A 19,621-nucleotide genomic window follows, 5' to 3' on the forward strand; every position below is an offset into this window, starting at 1 on the left:
CTTTTTGAAAATTCAAAACACAGAAACAGGGGTTTTGGTGGTGGGCGACCTGAACCCTAACTCCAGAAACCCTCAAAATCAAGATTTTCTTTGACCCACCCCAATTTTACCATAGGAATCAATGGGGCTGTACTCACAGTTCTGTGCTGCTGCCTGCCTGCAGCTTTTCAGAGCAGCTGAAAAGGTGGAAAGGCCTTTCTGCCTAAGATAGTTCGAAAGAAGGCCCCAAACCATGAAATCTTAGGGCAGTTGGACCGACCCTGACCTCCATTCCCACAGATCCGTGAAGCGCGATAGGGTTGGGCAAATATGCAGCTGGTGCTCTGAGGGTTCTTAATCAGGGCACCTATAGCCTGTGCTCAAGCCACTGAGAAACTTAGAAGGCAAGCCGACTCCCAAAGGAATGGACCCCGAGTCCTGAAGACACACAGCAGGCTAGCTCTCCAGGTCTACCTGAAGGCTTGCTCTGCAGAGCTGCAGTTTGGCTTAGTGGAACCTGTATCTTTTCCCAGGCAGAGAATCCCCAAGAATGGGATCTCAGGGCACCTAAGCTTCAGTAAAACAAACTTTGAATGAGAAAAAGAAAGAAAAAAAAAAAAAAAAAGCTATCAGAAACACCTCTCGCAGAAGAATCATTCTCCAATCCCTGGAAGGCATTCTGTGGTGTCCCACAAGGCTCCCCATTATCCCCAATCCTATTCAATTTATTCATGAGCTCACTAGGCCACATCAAAATGGAAGATGAAACTATACTATCGTATGCTGATGACATCCTCCTCCTCATCCCCATAACCAATAACCATCCCAATACTGCCAAAAAAAATCTCAAACAATATAGATAAAATTCAAACTTGGGCAAGGAACAAGTTGAAAGTGATTGTCACTAAGACCAAAGCCATTGGTTTCTGCACCGCATAACAGAATGTCATACCTAACTTCACTCTTTCATCAGGCATTACTCTCATTATGGAAAAATCCACCAAGGTACTAGGCTGCATCGTAGACGACACTCTCACAATAGAACCACAAATATCTAACCTTCGGAAAAAGACCATCTACACTATGCATCAACTGTGACTCACAAGACCATACTTCCACCCACACCACTTTGCTCTGATCATTCAGATGATGGTCCTACTCCAACTAGACTATTGCAACTCTGTCTACCTTGGCATCAACATCGCTCTTATCCACAAACTACAACTCATCCAAAACACAACCGTTAGGCTAATCTATAAATTAAAGAAATTTGACTCAATTACAACCTTCATCAGGCAATTACATTGGCTCCCAATATCATCCTGAATAATTGTCATGTATCCTACACCAGATCCTATACGGAAGCTCAGCAGCCCCTCTCATCCAATTATTCTCTAATGTTTGGTTGACATCAAAAAGAATCCTTAACAGAGTCCAACTAAACCAACCATCCACAAGAAACCTCCACTACAAACAAATTTTCCACTCTATGCTAACCTATGTGGGTGTAAAAATCTGGAATAACCTACCAGAAGCTATCAGGAAAGAGACAAACTACAGTGGTACCTTGGATTACGAGCATAATCCGTTCCAGGAGCATGCTTGTAATCCAAAATGCTCGTTTATCAAAGCGAGTTTCCCCATAGGAAATAATGGAAACTCGCTTTGATGCGTCCCCCCCACCCCGAGAACCGGCATTGCTCCCCTCGAAGGCCCCCCCTGCGATCCGGCACCCCCCGTGTGATCCGGCACCCCCCCGATGTGATCTGGCCCCCCCCGCCATGATCCGGCACCCCCCCAATGCAATTGGACACCCCCCGCCATGATCCGGCACCCCCCGACACGATCGGGCACCCCCCGACACAATTGGGCATCCACCCGCCGCTTCTTATCCTCATCCCTAAGATCGGCCTCCTCGTCTGCTGGGCCTTGAGCATCTGAGCATGCTCAAGGCCTGCGAGTTCACGTGAACTCACAGGCCTTGAGCATGCGCAGATGCTCAAGGCCCAGCAGACGAGGAGGCCGATCTTCGGGGTGCCCAGATGAGGGTAAGAAGCGGCGGGGGGTGGTGCCCAATCATGGCGGGGGGGCCCAATCGTGTCGGGGGGTGCCGGATCATTGCGAAGGGGTGCCCAATCGTGTCAGGGGGGGTGCCGGATCGTGGCGGGGGGGTGTGCCGGATCGTGGGAGGGTGCCGGATTGCGGGGGGAGCCATGCTCGGTTTCCGAGGCACCGATTTTGCAAATGTTTTGCTCGTCTTGCAAAACACTCGCAAACTGGTGCACTCGTAAACCGAGGTACCACTGTACACTAGATTCAGAAAAAACCTGAAGACTCACCTTTTTGACAGCTAACTATCTTACTTTCTATATAGCATCCCCTACGTCTAAGTCTCTCCTCTTATCTCCACATCCTCTTCATCTCCTTCTTTTCCCCTTCCTCTTTGATCTGTCGCCTTGAGCCTGTATAGTTATGTTGCGACTCACAAATGGAAGATTAGATTAATTAGAAAATCGGGAGGCGGCACTATGTTTCACCTCTATGTGGGAGGTGCTCAAAGCTGGAAGTGTTCTCACTTCTGCAAGTCCAGTTTGCGAGAATGGATTGTTCACCATATGTACGGATTCCAGAGATGTAACAGTAGCAAGAAAAGCCAATCATGCCATTCTAAAACCCCGCTTTTACAGCAGCACTTGAAATACAGATTTTCTATGCAATTTCAACGTATTCCATGTTATCTGACTTCATTGGCCAGTCCTGTTTATGGTCATATAATCAAGACTCTGCTGTATAAACTGGACACCTAGGGGTCCTGGACCTCCATCTGCATTTTCAGTGACCTGGAAAGACAATGCTACATGCATAGGAGTTAGAAGGAAACTAACGGGGGATGATGAACCAGAATATGAAGGTGCTTCTGCAGCTGATGTCTGGGGGGAATGTAGTAGGAAGTAAGGGATTTTAAAGAGAAAGGGATGAATTTTCAACCATCTGGAAACAAAGCACATGCCAAGACATTTAACTGTAGACAGGAATTGCTTCTGGCAGAAGTACAGAATTATTTTAAAAAGGAAGATCTGGAGAGATTCCATCCATGTTTAATGAAAGTGCAATAGAAATTTTTTTTCCACAACTTGAGTGTATGAGTACATAAAAGCATCCTATTGATCTCAAGCTTCTACAGATGAGCATTTTACTGCAGGCTCTGTACATGTTACTTGCTGATGCTTGTATATTCCCTTAAAGGAGCCCTAGTCAGTGCGCTCCTAACTGCACCCCCCTCTCCCCAGGCTTTAGTAACGTTCTTCCCTTTCTTAGGCATATCCTAGGCCAGGCAGCATGAACCAGTGTGATCACAGAGCTGACATAATTAACAGGCTGAACCATTGTAGCCTTGCCGCTATTAGGTGCCATCGGCTCGTGCTCGAGCCCTAGCGACTTGATGAATTGTGGCCTATCAATATTTATTCTGAATTTAAACATTAGTACAAATGTCAGATTTATTAGTCTAAGAATAATACCTTCTTTTTTTTCTCATTTGATGTGATATGTTTACCACTTTGTTATTAGAGATAACCCTGGATTATTGGCACCATATGCCTCCATATAAAAGTTATCCTGCCAGTTTAATCAAGAATACAAGCCATTCCCACAAATTAATTCGTGTTTGGCGCCGTTGATAGAAGAGGCCCTAAGAGTAGTATAGAAGATAGGGCAGCAATGGTGGGACATTTGTCTCAGACAACCTATTATTTGAATACTGGGGGTGGGGGGGGGGAGGGTGGAGGCAGCAGGCTAAACCTTTTAATTTTGTTTAGTTTCTCATGTCACTTATGGGATTTTCCCCTTTCTTTCAATGTCAAACTCATCAAAAGTGAAATTATGACACATTAGTGTACTGTACTCCCCCGATATTCACAGAGGTCCGGTCCAGGAACCCCCACGAATATCGAAAAACCACAAATACAGTTTTTTGCCTGGGGAGGCAGGAGGGCAGCTGGAGAGGCAGGAGAAGACAGCTGGAGTGCCGGCGAGTGAAGGAAATCACTCGCAGTATGCTTGGACTGCCTCTTCCTGTACTAAAGTCGGACTTCACCAATCAGGAGCTACTTTGACACACAGCTCCTGATTGGTGAAGCCCGATTTTAATACAGGAAGAGGCAGTCGGAGAATACCGCGAATGACCGGGTCTGCAAACCACAAATTCATGGGGGAACACTGTACTACTGAGCCACAGTTTACACTATTCTTCAATAGTACGCACTATTAATGATACATGAAAATTAATTTGGGGGAGGGGTTCTGATCTTGGATTAAAAACAATATGAAATGATACAGTAAGTGATATCAACACTTCCTATTTCTAATGATTATAGCTCCTTATTGGATATAGTGTCTGGGAGAAATGAGAACTCCTTATGAATGGTGATACCTTTAAATGCTACAAAAGTACTTGTATATAATACATACACTGCTTTGGTTATATCACAGAAAGGCAGGATCTCAAATACATGACCCTTACTCTGGTGGGCTTGTTAGATTATATTGAAATGCAACATCCTCCATTACATTCTGAAACATATTGGTATATACCAGTGGTCTCAAACTTGCGGCCTGGGGGCCACATGCGGCCCGCCAGGTCCTATTTTGAGGCCCTCGGTATGTTTATCATAATCACAAAAGTAAAATAAAACAGTTTCTTGATCATATGTCTCTTTAGCTATAAATGACAATATTATTATTAAGACTTAGCCAAAAGGAAAGATTTATAAACTACAAAGAGTTTTACCTCATGCAAAATTGTCATTTCTTTAATAAGACATTCACTATTTTTTTTCTGAGGCCCTTCAAGTACCTACAAATCCAAAATGTGGCCCTGCAAAGGGTTTGAGCTTGAGACCACTGGTATATACAGTGTGCAGCAGTTTCAGTGATTAAGTCAGACCCGGTGTGGATTGTGTTGAAGCATTAATGAATTTTATATAGCAGGAAAATAAGTTCCTTAATTGTAAAAATGATTCATAACACAATATTTTGAAAGCAGGAACTACTTTAAACATACTGTAAAACGTTCATATATTCCTAATTATAAAAACAAGTCAAGTTTGTCTTTGTACCATTGTCCCTTGTGTATGTTTTGTAACAATCTTAGGAGTTTTCTTTTAAACTGAAAGAATCACTTAGAGAAAGCAGAGCTGAAAGAATCTGTATAGCAAATATCAGGTGTACAAAACACTTGACAGATGCATAAAATAGACTGTACTAGCTAATAAATATCTATTTTGGTAAAAAAAAAAAAAATAATAATAATAACAACAAAAAGCTTACAGGCCATTTAAGTACATAGAGGGGCATAATCAAAAAATATGTCTAAGCCCGTTTTGGACCTAAGTCACTCAAAGTCGGCAATGTCTAAAGTCCATTTTCGAAAAATACGTCCAAAATATTATTTTTTTGAAAATTGTCTAACTGTACGTCCAGCTGTTTGATCGTCCAGACCGCTAAATCATCTATCTTTATACCCCATTATCATCCAAAAATTTGTCCAAGTCAAAAACACCTAGAACAAGACCTTTTGGACATAGGAGGGGCCAGTAAAGTCATGGACTGGTCACCCAGAAATGGCAACAGAGAAGTGGGGCACCTTACAGGGCACTGCTGCGAACTTCACAAAAAGGGTGCCACATAAACATCCCCCTTTTTGTCATGGTGAGCCCCCAAAACTTACTAGACCCACCTGTCTACCACCCCAATAGCCCTTATGGCTGCATATGGCACCTATATGGCAGTACAATCGTGTTTTGGGAGGTTTTGGGGGTGCACGTTTCACCATGAATGCAGTGGTTAGAGTGGCTTATAGGCCAGGGTCCTCTTCTCTATGGTTCACTAGCCCACCCCAGAATTCTTAAGCCACCTCTGTGCAGCTCTACTAGGTTTTCCTATGCCAGGTGCTGATGTTCTGGAGGCAGGTATGTACATTTTTATTTCAATTTTTATGGTGGTGTGTGTGTGTGTGGGGGGGGAGGGGGTCAGTGATCACTGGAGCAGTGTGTGGGGGTCTGTACTTTGTGTCTGCAGTGGTTATCTGGTCACTTTGGATACCTTCTGGGCACTTAAACCTGTTTTTACATCGCCTAAGTGACAACATACAAGTTCCATCTAGGCAGTCTCATCAAACTTTTGGTTATACTTGCCCAAGTCCTGCCCAAAACCCACCCTCACCACTCCTCCTACAATGCCCCTTTCAGCTCTGGGCATACAGCAGTACTGAAAAGGCCTAAGCTGTTTTTAGATATGTCTAAACCCGTTTCGATTATCGGCACTTGGACGACTTGATCGGCCAAGTGCCGATTTAGGCGGGATTTTAGACATATTTCTATTTCGATTAGGAACCCCATAGGGTTTAGCCCAGGGGAGGAGGCAGGCAGAAATACAAATGTCATATTTGGATTAATGATAATTAATGGATAAGAGCATGACACTACATTTGATATTTTATTCAAAGAATCATTCATTTGGGATCTGAAAAGAAATGGATCATTGGTCTGTAAAATGAAGCAATGCCAGATGGCAAACAACTCACTGAATGAAAATGTGTGTTTATTGTAATACTGTGCATCTGAAAATGGGCATTTGGGATCTGTAACATGGAAAATAAACCAAATGTTTAAAGCGAGGTAAATACGACAATATAGAAATAGTTTCCAAAGGAAGCTTTAATGAAAGACTATTGCATGATAGTTTTTGAGCAAAAAGAAGTGAATATCCAACCAACAAGAAATGTACATCAGCAACACTGAGTAATGCTGTAATTTCTCTCTCCACTCAGACACAAGGGAAGGAACTTTGAATTAATCTCATGTTCCAGTACAGTCGTAGCTTAAGTGGAGTAACATTCAGATACAATAGGTATCTGTCTGTTGTCCGAAGGGCTTACAATCTAAGTTGGTTTCCCAGGCAATGGCAAGTTAAGTGATTTGTCCAAGATCACAAGGAGCTGCAGTGGGATTTGAGCCCCCTGCTCTATTCATTAGACTACTCCTCAACTCAAGACTATTTTGGAAATACAAGGACCATTAACTACCCATACTTCAGGGTCCTTTCCTAACTATATTTGAAGCTTATGGAAAATTATTTTGCCAAGCTCCACAGAATGAAAGCTACATGATCACCATGAATGGGGGTCTTTCTAAATGAAAGTATTTTACTGGGTTACTTGATGCAAATGATGCTTTTCTCTTGAGCCTTACAACACTCCTGAGGCAGGAGAGAGAAGAAAAATGAGAAACTGGTTTTTGAAGCTTTTTTTTTAAAGACACTTTCAACTGAACAGTATTTGAGACATAACATACTTACTCCATTACATCATCATCTCTTACCCCTTCTTTTACAAAGGTGCGCTAAGCTTTTTAGCGCACGCTAAACGCTAACACGTGCATGTTATCCTATGGAGGTGTTAGCAGTTGGCGCATGTGTTGATTACGCTAAAACCCTTAGCGCGCCTTTGTAAAAGAGGGCCTTAGTGTCAGTAGAGACTCCGATATAAATAGTAAGGGCCATTTTGGTGATACCTTTACAGTAATACTTCTTTAAAAATATTGATAAGTATATGAATAAAACTGATTTACAATAGCCCTAATTATTTTGATTATATAAATGAATTTGTTCATACACTAATACTTTTTTTGTATTATTCGCTTGATGATATTGCCTCCAAGACTCCCCTGGGCCATTCCATAGCAGCTGCAGTCACTAGGGACCTGCTGTAATAGTTTTCTTGGAGGAAGTAGAGCATCCACCCAGCCCTTTAGCACCAAGCAAATTAGACAACACTCAGTATGTTCCATCATCCCCAGAAACAATGATTTATGACCATTAGATTTTTGAAATTCAGCCAGAAGATGCCTCATATCCAAATTTCCTTCCCAAACTGTTCTCATGCATCAAGACTTCAATTCTGTTCTGCAATCAGGTAATATGTTAAAAAGGACCATTGTGTTGCCAGCTTAGAGTTTTCAAAATCTCTAGTAAAAGATCTGGGAGACTCCAAACTCGACTCATGCAATCTTTTTTTCATCTTTATTAAATTTTCAAGGTTAATACAGAGTGCAGAAAATTATACATACATTAATAATCATAATCAGCACTACAATCAATCAATAACAATACAAAATTAATTACTCCCCTCCCTTCCAGTACATTCAATCAAGAAATAAAACAAGAGAGAGAACCCCATCCCACTCTCCCACCCTTCCCTGGATGTGTGTATGGATCTAAAGGAAATTAAAGCTAAAAGACAACTATACCGAAGCAACAAAAGCCGTTAATGGACCCCAAACTAATCTAAATAAATTATTATGCCTCAACCTATCAGCGTTCATTTTCTCAGACTTATAACATGAACATAAATTTGCCCACCAAAAGGTAAAACTAAGCCTATCCCAATTTTTCCAATTGCGAGTAACCATTTGCACCGCAATTCCGGTTATAATAATGAAAAGCCGGCATTTATACCAGTCCAATAGGGGTTTAACATGCAATCTCTAAGAAACTGTTTGCTGGAATCCACCTAGAAATGTTTATAGAGCAAAATATAATTAAAAAAAAAATAAGTAAGTATAATGTACAAAGTATAAGGAAATACTTTTTTACAGAAAGGGTGGTAGATGCATGGAAGTCTCCCAGAAGAGGGGGTGGAGACAGAGGCTGTGTTTGAATTCAAAAGGGCCTGGTGTAGGCATGTGGGATCTCTCGGAGAGAGAAAGAGATAATGGTTACTGTAGATGGGTAGACTAGATGGGCCATTTGGCCTTTATCTACCATCATGTTTCTATGTACAGCCTGCTTCTTCAGTCTGCAGAAGCAACCCTTAAGAGATCTAAAATTTCCAAATCATACATCAGTTCAACACTTAAAATGAACCATAAGATACCAGATGTGGTGGACAGGAAAGTGTTTTAGAGAGCTATATTTAACCTAAGAATCATTTCTCAGCTATTACAAAGTAATAAAGTAGTAGCATGGCCTGTTGCAGCTGTTTCGCTCCTTTAGTAGATCTTTTCCTCCAGCTAACACCCTTTTTTCAAGATCTAGATGAAGTCTATTTCCACCTTAAATAATCTATATATGATTACTGCGGCACAGCAGCCTAACCTGCAGCTGTAAGAGCACGCAGAATGGCATGGTTTAGGGTCTCATGCCTCGGGCTTGTGAGAAGAATTAGCCGTCTCTCTTGGTCTTGGGGTCAATTTACTTGGAGAATGTCAAAAAAGTCAGTTTTTCTAAACAAGGACTATTACTCCATTAGTAAAGAGCTCAACACAGCCAGCTCATCAGTTTTCCTCTGCACATAGGACACAGTCAGTATGCTATCAAAGACATTTTCAGCTACAGTCTCATTAGCCATAAAACCACCCATTACCGCAGTGCCAGGTCTCATAGACTTATCAATAGCATTAGAGGTCATGTGAGTAGATGCAAGAGACTACTACTACTGATATCAACCAAAACTCTGCATCAAGTCTTTGACAATCTACAAGTAGGAGGGAGACAGATTGTTCGGACCTCGACTTGGCAACAGGGTTCCAAACTCAGTTTGACAAACTTTTCTCCATCATTTAGCCTTTCTATTAACTACCTCACATCCTCTCAGACACCTTAGATCTTGAATTGGAACATCAATTCCTGATGAAAGCACAGATAACAGTTATCAGATCAAGAGAGAAGTAATGAATACTACTCCCATTACTTCCCAATCTCTAAGGACATTTTTTTAGAAGTTTTTTCAGGTCAATGAGTGAGCTTAAAAAAAACACTTCAAAACAAATAAAAACAAGTGAAAGTTAAGGGTTTAGTAGGCTGAGGTCTTTTTCTCCCATATATATTTTTTGTTTTTGCTTTTATTAAAAGATTAAATGATATGTTTTTTTTTCTGGTTTAATTGGTGTGTATTGGTTTTCACATAGTTTGATTCCTTGTGCATAGTGACAAAAGAGTCATACCAAGGTACCCAGGTTTTGAAATCAGTGCAGTAATGACAAAGAAATCTAGGTGCCACAACCCTAAGGATTCTGAGTCTAGGATGTCACAGTCTTGCTTTGGGCTCCACAGGTTAAGGTCCCAAGATATCTGGTATGAGTATCAGTGGAGTAGCACGCTCAAAACCTTGAATTATCCATGAGCAGAAACACAAAGGATTATAGAAGTGTAAACATCTGTGCATGAAGTGATGATGGTATTTATTATTTGGATTTAGTTCACACCTTTTTCAGTGATAGCTCAAGGTGAGTCACATTCAAATACAATAATTTATTTCCCTGTCCTGGAAAGCTGATTATAAATTTTTACTTCAGGCAATGGAAGAATAAGACCGATTCACTAAAAATAGCGACTCAATCGCTGTTGGCTGATTCTCTGGCCGATTTTCAAACAGTGATTCACTATCAAGTTTGCACGGAGGTGCAAATCATTTGCATTCAAACTCATGGACTCAATTGCTTAGTGAACGATTGAGTTGGTACAGAGCCCTGACAGTAGTGACAGGAGAAGCAGCCTCCTGCCACTGCTGTTGGGACTTCTGCTGGGTTTTTTGTTTTTTAATGGCACTGATATTTTGCGTGTATTGCACATGCAAAATATCAGTCCCCCCAAACCCCCCCCCCCACAAACAATGGCCAATCAGGGACTTCCTTAGGCTCCTTGCTAAGAAAGTCCCTGATTGGCTCAGGTGCCTCAGACCTCTCCCAAGGGAGAATCCTGAGCCAATCAGAGCCTTAGGCCCCTCCCCATGCATCACATGATGCACTGGGGAGGGGCCTAAGGCCTGCATTGCACAGGAGGCGGCCGGAGGAGCAGGAGGGTCTGACTGGGCACCCCTCCTGATCACAACTTAACGGTATGGGGAGGGGGCCGATGGGGGCCGGGGACAGCCCTCCTGCTGTTTTTTTCAGGGAGGAGGTTGGAGGTATTTGCGGGCAAGAGAGTGGGCATCCCTCCTGCTGGGGGGGTTTCCTTTGGGGAGCGGGCGGGTGCCTTTGGGGGGGCAGAAGGGAGCAGGCATTCCTCCTGATTTTTTCTTAAGGGTGGAGGGCCTTCATGACAGGAGTGGGCATTTCTCCTGCCATCTTTTTGGGGTTCAGGTTGGTCACCGGAATTGGGGTGTGCATGTGCGTGATTGTCATCGGGGAGGGCTGTCGCGGCGGTGGGGGATTTTTTTTTATTTTTTGGGGGGAGCACAGATATTTTGCATGTGTAATACACACAAAATATCAGTGCCATTAAAAATAAATGAAAAAACACCAGCAGACCTGTCGGTAAACACAGTTAATGACAGATCTACAGCAGTCGGGTTTTAGGATCGTAAAACCCGATGCAAAATAGCCAAGCAAATGTTAGTGAATCAATCACTTGGCTATTTTGCATGGGGTTTTACAAATTTGCATGGCTGGATCGGAAACTGGGCGATCGAGAGGAAAAACAGATGGTGGCTGTTTTGTGAATTGGGCCGGTTAGCAGCGATCGTTGCTAAACCTGTGATCGCTGACTTTAGTGAATCGGGGCCTAAGTGACTTCTCCAGCATTATAAGGGGTAGCAGCGGGATTTGAACCTAGCATCCCTTGTTGTCAGCCTCCTGCTCTAACCACCAGGCTACTCTTCCAACAAAGTTGGCCTAAGGGAAATGGGAATGAGTTTTGATGGCATGAAATTGATTGGCACAGAAAGTATACTTTGTCCACAATGGGTTGAAAACATTTGTGACTTGCACTGGACCCAAGACATAAAGCCTTTTAGCCTTTCATTTCAGTTTTGAAATGAAATTAAAAAAGTACATTAGGAACCTCACCGAGAGGCATAGACCCCACAATGTGTTGCCATGAGTGGGGTGGGGATGCATGTTACCGGTAATATTAATAGTTTCAACATTACCATAAAAAATGGCTCTATGTACATACCAAAACAACAGCAACAACAAAAAGCCTTGAACACTGATATGTTTTGGGGCCACAGGAACAGCCTAGATATAAGCTGACCTAATTGCCTATGTTTTCAACATGATCTGGCAAATGGGATCACAAATCCTTCCCTTGGGGTCACAATTTAGGTGAACCCTTCATAGGTGCGTCATTATTCTGCACCTCTAGAGAGAGTGGGAATTACACAGTTTTATTAGCCACTAGTCTTTAAGCCCGTTACATTAACGGGTGCTAGAATATGTATGTGTGTGTGTATTTCTTTCTTTCTCTCTCTCTCTCTCCTTAGCCTGTTTCTGTATTTCTTTCTTTCTGTCTTTCTTTTTCCTTGGCGGTCCACCACCACCCCTTGCCTGCTTCCCCTGTCCATTCTCCCTTCCTTTTTCTTCCCCTGTCCATTCTCCCTTCCTTTTTCTTCCCCTGTGTCCACCACCACCCCTTCACTGGTCCCCTTATCCAGCAGCAGCCCTTCTCCCTTTGTTTTAACTCCCCCTCTGTCCAGCAGCACCTCTTTCTTGCTCCCCCTGTCCAGCAGTAGGCCTCCCTTCCTATTTTTGCCCTCCCGTCCATCAGCACCTCTTCCCCTGTCCAGCAGTACCTCTTTTCTGTTCCCCGTGTCCAGCAGTAGGCCTCCCTTCCTTTTTTTGCCCCCCGTCCCTCCCCCGTCCATCAGCACCTCTTCCCCTGTCCAGCAGTAGGCCTCCCTTCCTTTCCCCCGTCCATCAGCACCTCTTCCCATGTCCAGCAGCAACCCTTACCTCTACTGACATCTGCCTAAAGCCGCTGTGGCCTGAAGACACCGACAGCCTCTGCAGCCTACTCCCACTCCTTCCTCGCGGTCTGTCCCCCCCCCCCAGGAAGCTTTGTTTACGGCTTCGGCAGCCTCCTGTCTGTGGGCCGGCCGCCTGCGCCGCAGCTCCTCTCTCGATCCCCGCCTGGTGCGGTTCGAGAGAGGAGCCGCGGCGGGTGGGTGAGAAGATCCTGACAGGTGCGCCTGTGCCCCCCTTCCCTCTCCGAATCAGCGGCAGACTGCAAACCACCAAATGCTCCACAGTCGCATGCCTCCAGCCCCCGCATGCACCCTGAGGTTTAGAATATTGCCACAGAAGCACACCTCAGGGAGCCAGCGCTCACAAATTTTCAAGAGCGCATGTGCCTCTAGCATTTTATTATTATAGATAATCAAGGGGTCACATTCACAAAAAGACTGGGAAGAACTGAAAGTCCAAGTGCAATCTATAATGAATATTAGGAATCTTGAACTTACTACTTGAAATGATGAATTAGTGAAGATAGTCAGAGATATTTTTAATGAGAATAACTAATGGATAGACTGGATGGACCGTTCAGGTCTTTATCTACTGTCATTTTCCATGTTATACTGCCTCGGCTGCATTCTTTTTGAGGTGCTGTTTGTAAAATTTTTCAAACTGATTTCTGCTGTGGATTCATTGATAAGAAAATATGTTTAAAAATAATCTGTTAGGCATGGAAAACCAATTCTAATCCATTACCTATAGTGCAAAAGCAGACCTGCAACCTTAAGGTCTCACTGGAGAGTTCATCTGAAAGTGCTGTTGTTCCTAAGAGACATGGAAGTAGGGATCAGGAGGTTTCATAGTTCAGCAGCAGGTAAAAATAAATTTCACAAGTAAGCTGTGTGCAACAAGTACTTAAAACCAACTCCAAAAATGTACTTATGTATTGTCTTCTGAGATAAAAGTTTTATTGATTGCACAATGTACAGTCATTATGAATACACCATTTTCCAATAAATTAATAAAAACTGAAACACGAAACAGAAAACCTGCTAAGGTTCTACTACATGACAGTGGTTCACATCTGAACATTGCAATGGCTATTTGAGAGTAGAAAAAGGGATATGAAAAATATGACAAAAACCCCTCAGTCTAAACAACAATGTAGGAAACCAAAGAACAGTCTTCAAACTAGAGAAGATCATGTCTACTAAAAGCTGGAGTTATATAGGCCAATGGTTCTCAACCCTGTCCTGGAGGACTACCAGCCAGTCGGGTTTTTGGGATAGCTCTAATGAAAATGCATGAGACAGATTTGCATATAATGGAGGTGACAAGCATGTAAATCTGCCCCATGCATATTCATTAGGGCTATCTTGAAAACCTGACTGGCTGGTGGTCCTCCAGGACAGGGTTGGCAACCACTGACAATTGATTTTTCTTCTCCAGTGCCATCCTATGTTGTTCCAATGTCCATCCAGCTACTGTAATGTAGAGTTAAACTAAAACAGTAATATCCCTGAAGGACTTGTTCCCAAAGTGTATTACAATATCTTATATATATCTCAGTTACTGCAAAAACCATCCTACTGGAGGAAAAGAAGGCGTCCCTTTTCTTTATATATTACCAAACATCACCCAAAATAAATATTATAGAAACAAATCTTGAATTCCCCATTTGAAAGCAAGTTTTCTTGTATTTATTATACAGCATTGAAAGCACTACAGTTTGGTTGAATTAAATTTGCAGTAATGTAACTTTTACTTTGGGATCTGAACTGGGTGACCTGCAGCTTTTCATAGATGAAAAAAAAGCATATGCAGTTTGGAAAACCCTCTCAAGAAAAGTACGTGGCATGCTTTTAGCAGGGTACCACCAATGTATTCTGACAGGTATAAAATAAAAATAGAGCACACATGGAATAGAGAATACTTGGATATCACCATGGTCTCATCGTCATAGAGAAAACAAACAGGGGTACTTTAAAGTAGTCTTTTAACAGACTAGAGCTTATTTTGTACAGGGTGCTCATGCAGCTGCACAAAGTTGTGAGAACTGCCTCCATTTTTGCAGGACAAACTGATCCAGTCTTTAAATTGTAACTTTGATTTCCCAAAGTAATGAGGCACAAGTCCATACATGTAGTCATGCAAAACCATGGCCAAATTAGCCTGTCCAGCAAAACTTCTAGCATTTTGAGTGATGAGGATTTCATTGCTTGAGTATGAGGAACTTTAACATTTTCTGCCCATATCAGCTTAGTTAGCAGTTGTTTTTTTTTTTTTTTTAACTATTTCATTCCAGCAAAGAGAAATGTGCTGTGTAGTTTAGACTGTGTTCTAATGTGGGATGACACCATCAGGCTTTTAGATGACATTGCTTGATGCAGCACTGATGATTTCACATCACCAGTTTTGCATTCTGCTGTCACAATACAGTAATGGAAGATGTTAAAAACATGATTTCAACAAATAAACTGGACAAAAATAAGTTGGTATCCATGGACCAATCACACAACTAATACAGAGGTTTTGTTTTCACATGATGACGGAGTGAAACTTTATGCAGTCATTTCTATGCATTGGATGTCTGAGGAAGTAATTCACAGTCTTAAATATTTTTTACAATAACATACACCTATAGAAAGAGCTTGAACAGTAAGTACTTACATAACTAGTCTGTGAATGGTTGATCTTTATTCTCTGTATTCTAGCACATTTGGTAAGGTATATGCCACCCTGGTCCTGTCTACAGTTAATTTTACTGTGATTTTGACACAAAGTTGGGCCAAGCAACAAAATAATCTCTACATCCCTAACGTCAAAGACTTTTTTCTGTCCTACATAAAGCTTAGGAAACGTGCTTGTTTCAAGCTTAACTCCTAGAGCTTCAACACTAGAGGTTCTGCAATAAAGAACAATAGAATGAATGACACTATCCTCAACCTTAGTATACAAGGCTTCCCCATTAACTAGCTTTGGGGCCAGGACCTGCTCCATGTGAGAAACTGGAGCTGGATGCATTAAGGCTGGCTATAGTTTAGAGTGTTACAGATTCTAATATATAATTATATCCCCCGTGATTAAAACTATCAGGTAGTATGACAATGATTGGCCATTTAAGTGTGTGTGTGTGTGGGTAGGGGGGGGGGAATACATATTAATATTAAAGCTTGGCTTTCTGCTCACTCAAAGAATCTCACTGCAGAAACTATTATCAGCAGCAAGTGTGCAGAAATAATTGAAGGGCAAGACAACCTAAAGTTATAAATGTACATAAGCAAGGCTGGAAAATATTAGTCTAAATGTAGTACAGATCTCATTTCAGAAAACAATCTGAATGGGTAGGCTATCCACAGCATTTCTGATCATTCTGATACACCTTTAAAGCATCTTTCAATTCGCATACTAAAAAAACAGTGTAATTCAGTTCCCTCATGAAGAAAAGAAAGGAAAATTGCTCTTAGGACAAGCTGGCCTCAGGTAGTCTTTGTCCAAGGCAAAACTAGCAGAGCAAAGAGGGTGAAAACACAAATCTAACATCTCAGACCCATGACAGGACACAGGTACGTACATCATCTTAAGCAAAGAAAAAAAATAATTCCAGAACTATTTTATTCATAGGCACATATATTGCTCATACAAGCTTGATACATCCTAGAATGGATCAGACTGGATGCCAGTTCATACAGGAATACAACAAAACAAATGCCATCCTGTCCAGCTCTGCTTTCCAGTCACTGTTAGCATTTCACTATTGTAGAATTGCTCCCACCACTGACAGGCACAAAGCATATCATCTTAAATAAGTAGCCCATATCTGTCTGAAACAATGACCCAGCATTTGGCTGCTTAAGTCAACTAGGTGGTGTTCTAATCTATGTACATCACATAGAAATAAGAGGTATTCTGCTAGCAAGACTCACAATGTGTCTGAACACTATCCATGCAAACTGTTAGTTAAATCCCATTCCTTTTTATTCTTTTCCCCTTATCACTGGCTTAAGCTTCCCAGCGCCTAGGCATCTTTCCTAAGACAGCAAATCAATACAAGATGAATCATATGCTTTTGGTACTAATTTTCATAAAAACTCCTTCAGTGACAAGTCGGAACCATGGTAATAGTTATGGCGCACATACTGTAAGCTGAGTGTGCGATATCAATAGGATTTAAGTGCTATAAAACACTTCCATGAGAAAGAAAACCAATGGGAAATAAAGGGGAGGAACGCTATAATCACTATAGCGTCACTTACTGGTAATGCGCACCCTTTGTGCAAAAGTCCCGTGGTACCCTGGCAGAACAAATTTGGAAATGGTGAAGTCTGCAACCATTTTTAGCAATACTTCTATTGGTTCAGAATAAATATTCAGCCTTGCTGTACAATCTTAGGACAGTCAGCCCTATCTAACTGATTTCACTGCCATATGCACAAGAAAAGACATTCAGGAGGGGCCACATTAAACAGAGATCAGCACAATACATTTAAATAGTAGACATATGACAAGTACGCATATACATACACACACACACACACACAACTGCAAGCACTTACTCAATGCCACGGTGTATCAGAAGTTAACCTCGCCCCAGCAAAGGAATTTATGTTACCCTTAACTATATGTGGATACCCTTAACTATATGTGGATACTTCTATCCCCCTATCAGTTGCAAACATTTTTAAAACTGTGTCTTCTCCAGTGGGCCTAAGCAAAACAGAAGGAAAAAAAAAAATCAATAAAGAATGAGGTGAGCAATTTGTAAAACAAAGAAGTTTGGATGAATTTTTTTAAAAAGCAGTTAGGATGAACCTGGTAGAGAAGATGCAGCAGAGATCACCACTGACAGGAAGCCCTGTAAACTTGACAAAACCAAACTACATTCCACACAAGAAATAATGCACATACATTTTGGCAGGATTGGGGGGAGGGGCTTCAGTGTAGTGTCCTTTCTTTCAATTAAATAACCAAGACCAGTGCTGAAGTCATGATGGGATGACCACGCAAGTCCCAACAGGGCCCTGTGGGGTATTGTGCTAAAAAGCTGTAAACCCCTCACCTCTGGGCTGACAAGAAATTACAACCTGGAAAGACTCATTTGCACTTCTCATGACTCATTTGCACTTCAGTTCAGGATGTGCCTGTGTGTTGCAGGAACAAAAACATTTTGCTCATCAGATCTCCTAGACATGGCTATTCCTCATCACTTCCCAACAAGAAGCCAAGAATAAAGTTGATGGCTCGCTGGCGGTCATGGTGAGTCTGTTTTCCAAGCAGGTTTGGTGGTGGCCGCAACAGAAGAGTGGCAAACAGAGTCGCTACAGAGAGAGAGAGAGAGAAAAAAAAAAATCATTAGCGACATGACCTTAAGAAATGTCAGTGCTCTTATTATAGAAAAGGGCTACAGTCCATCCTCAGAGCAACAGGGACGACAGAGTATTCTGAATAAGCTCCTGCTCTCTTGTTTGTAAAGTATGTATTTATACATTTTTATTTTTAATGTCTATTTTTCTGTGTTTTATTATTGTTAATGTTATTTTTATTTCTGGGTTTCAAGTAAATTTTAAATTTAATTTTCATTTTTCAGTAGCTGTTTTTTCTTATGTCTTTTGTTCCAAGGGTGAACTGTACTATTTTTTTTAAATAATGCCTCACATTACCTGAGATAATGGGCCCTGCATAAGTCCCCTAATTATACATTGTATAAATGTTACAAAACAAGATTTCGAGAAATAAAGAAGTACTGGTGAATATACTGATATCGCTACATGAAAGAGAAAAGCAGTAATCTAGAGATTCTGTGCTGATGGTGAAGTGGTTAGTCAGTCAAAAACAGCTGAACTCGATGAAACTCTGGTTTCTGTTCAACTTAATATGTATTTATGCAACATGTCAGACAGCCACTGTTCTAGTCTTGATTGTACGTACCAAAAAGAACTACCTTAACAGGGAGATAAATTTGCAGGAGGTGGTCTCTAAGTGAACATGGTCACCTGGCAGGACTACATCTCCCATGAGTCCATGGGGCAGGTCTCAGGAAATAAGGTAGCAGGTAGAGCTTGAAGTTTTAGAATAGATGAGCTTATTAACAACAAGCTAAAAGGGGAGAACAGGTTCTTTGCAATTACAGAATGCAGGCCTGGAGCAGAGTGAAGCTATTGGGGAGAAGGAGAACCAACCAAAAGCCTAGACACTGAAGGAAGTTTGAGACATGCAACAGACAATTGGATCCTGCTGTTCCTGAGAGAGAGAAGATAAGAGTTCCTAGAGGAAAGTAACCTGAAAACTGCTTCCAACTAAGTAATCTTTCTCATTATATACTTTGGGTGGATAGCAACATTTGGTTTTCTGTTGCATTGCTGAGGGTGGAGTGTTACCCTGTATTGAAATTTTGCCCAAATGCATATTTTATCCTTTCTTATGGAAGGTTTTATATAATCTAGCCTATGTTTCCCACAAATGGCAATTGGGTGTCAGATAAGCTGGCGAAGGCTTCTAAGAAACTCCAGCAGCTGGAAAGTGAGGGGGCTACTGGACAGACTTTTATGGTTTGTGTCCCAGAAATGCCAAAAAAATATCATGATCAAGTATTGCATTCATATTCATTATTGCTTTAATCATGAATTAATAATGAGCGTGACTGCTGAACAGTCTGGATGGACCATTCAAGTCTTTGTTATTTACAATTTTATTATGTAAATAAAATTCTTTGTTCTAAAAGAAGCCAGTGTAATCCCTTAAGAAATGGATTTGTAAGATGAAAATGTTGAATCCTTGTAATAAAACAAGCAACAGCATTTTGAACAATTTACAAAGTTCCAATATTGGCTTTCAGAAGACCCAAATATAAGGAATTAGAGTGGTCTAGTTTGGCTGTTATAATACATTGCATTTCTGATCTCAAAAGCTTCCAG

General features: G+C 41.6%; 1 protein-coding gene across 3 annotated transcripts in view; it reads right to left on the minus strand.

Moving 5' to 3' along the window:
• Positions 1-14,914: 14,914 nt before the first annotated feature.
• Positions 14,915-19,621, minus strand: part of OCRL (OCRL inositol polyphosphate-5-phosphatase) — a 140,296-nt gene continuing 135,589 nt past the window's right edge. For all 3 annotated transcript variants that reach the window (XM_033944920.1, XM_033944918.1, XM_033944919.1), the window contains one exon: positions 14,915-18,025. In XM_033944920.1, coding sequence (XP_033800811.1) covers positions 17,901-18,025 — 125 coding nt within the window. In that variant the 3' untranslated portion in view covers positions 14,915-17,900. The remainder of the gene's footprint in view (positions 18,026-19,621) is intronic.

The sequence above is a fragment of the Geotrypetes seraphini genome, chromosome 5 (genome assembly GCF_902459505.1).
Source record: "Geotrypetes seraphini chromosome 5, aGeoSer1.1, whole genome shotgun sequence".
Classification (NCBI taxonomy): domain Eukaryota; kingdom Metazoa; phylum Chordata; class Amphibia; order Gymnophiona; family Dermophiidae; genus Geotrypetes; species Geotrypetes seraphini.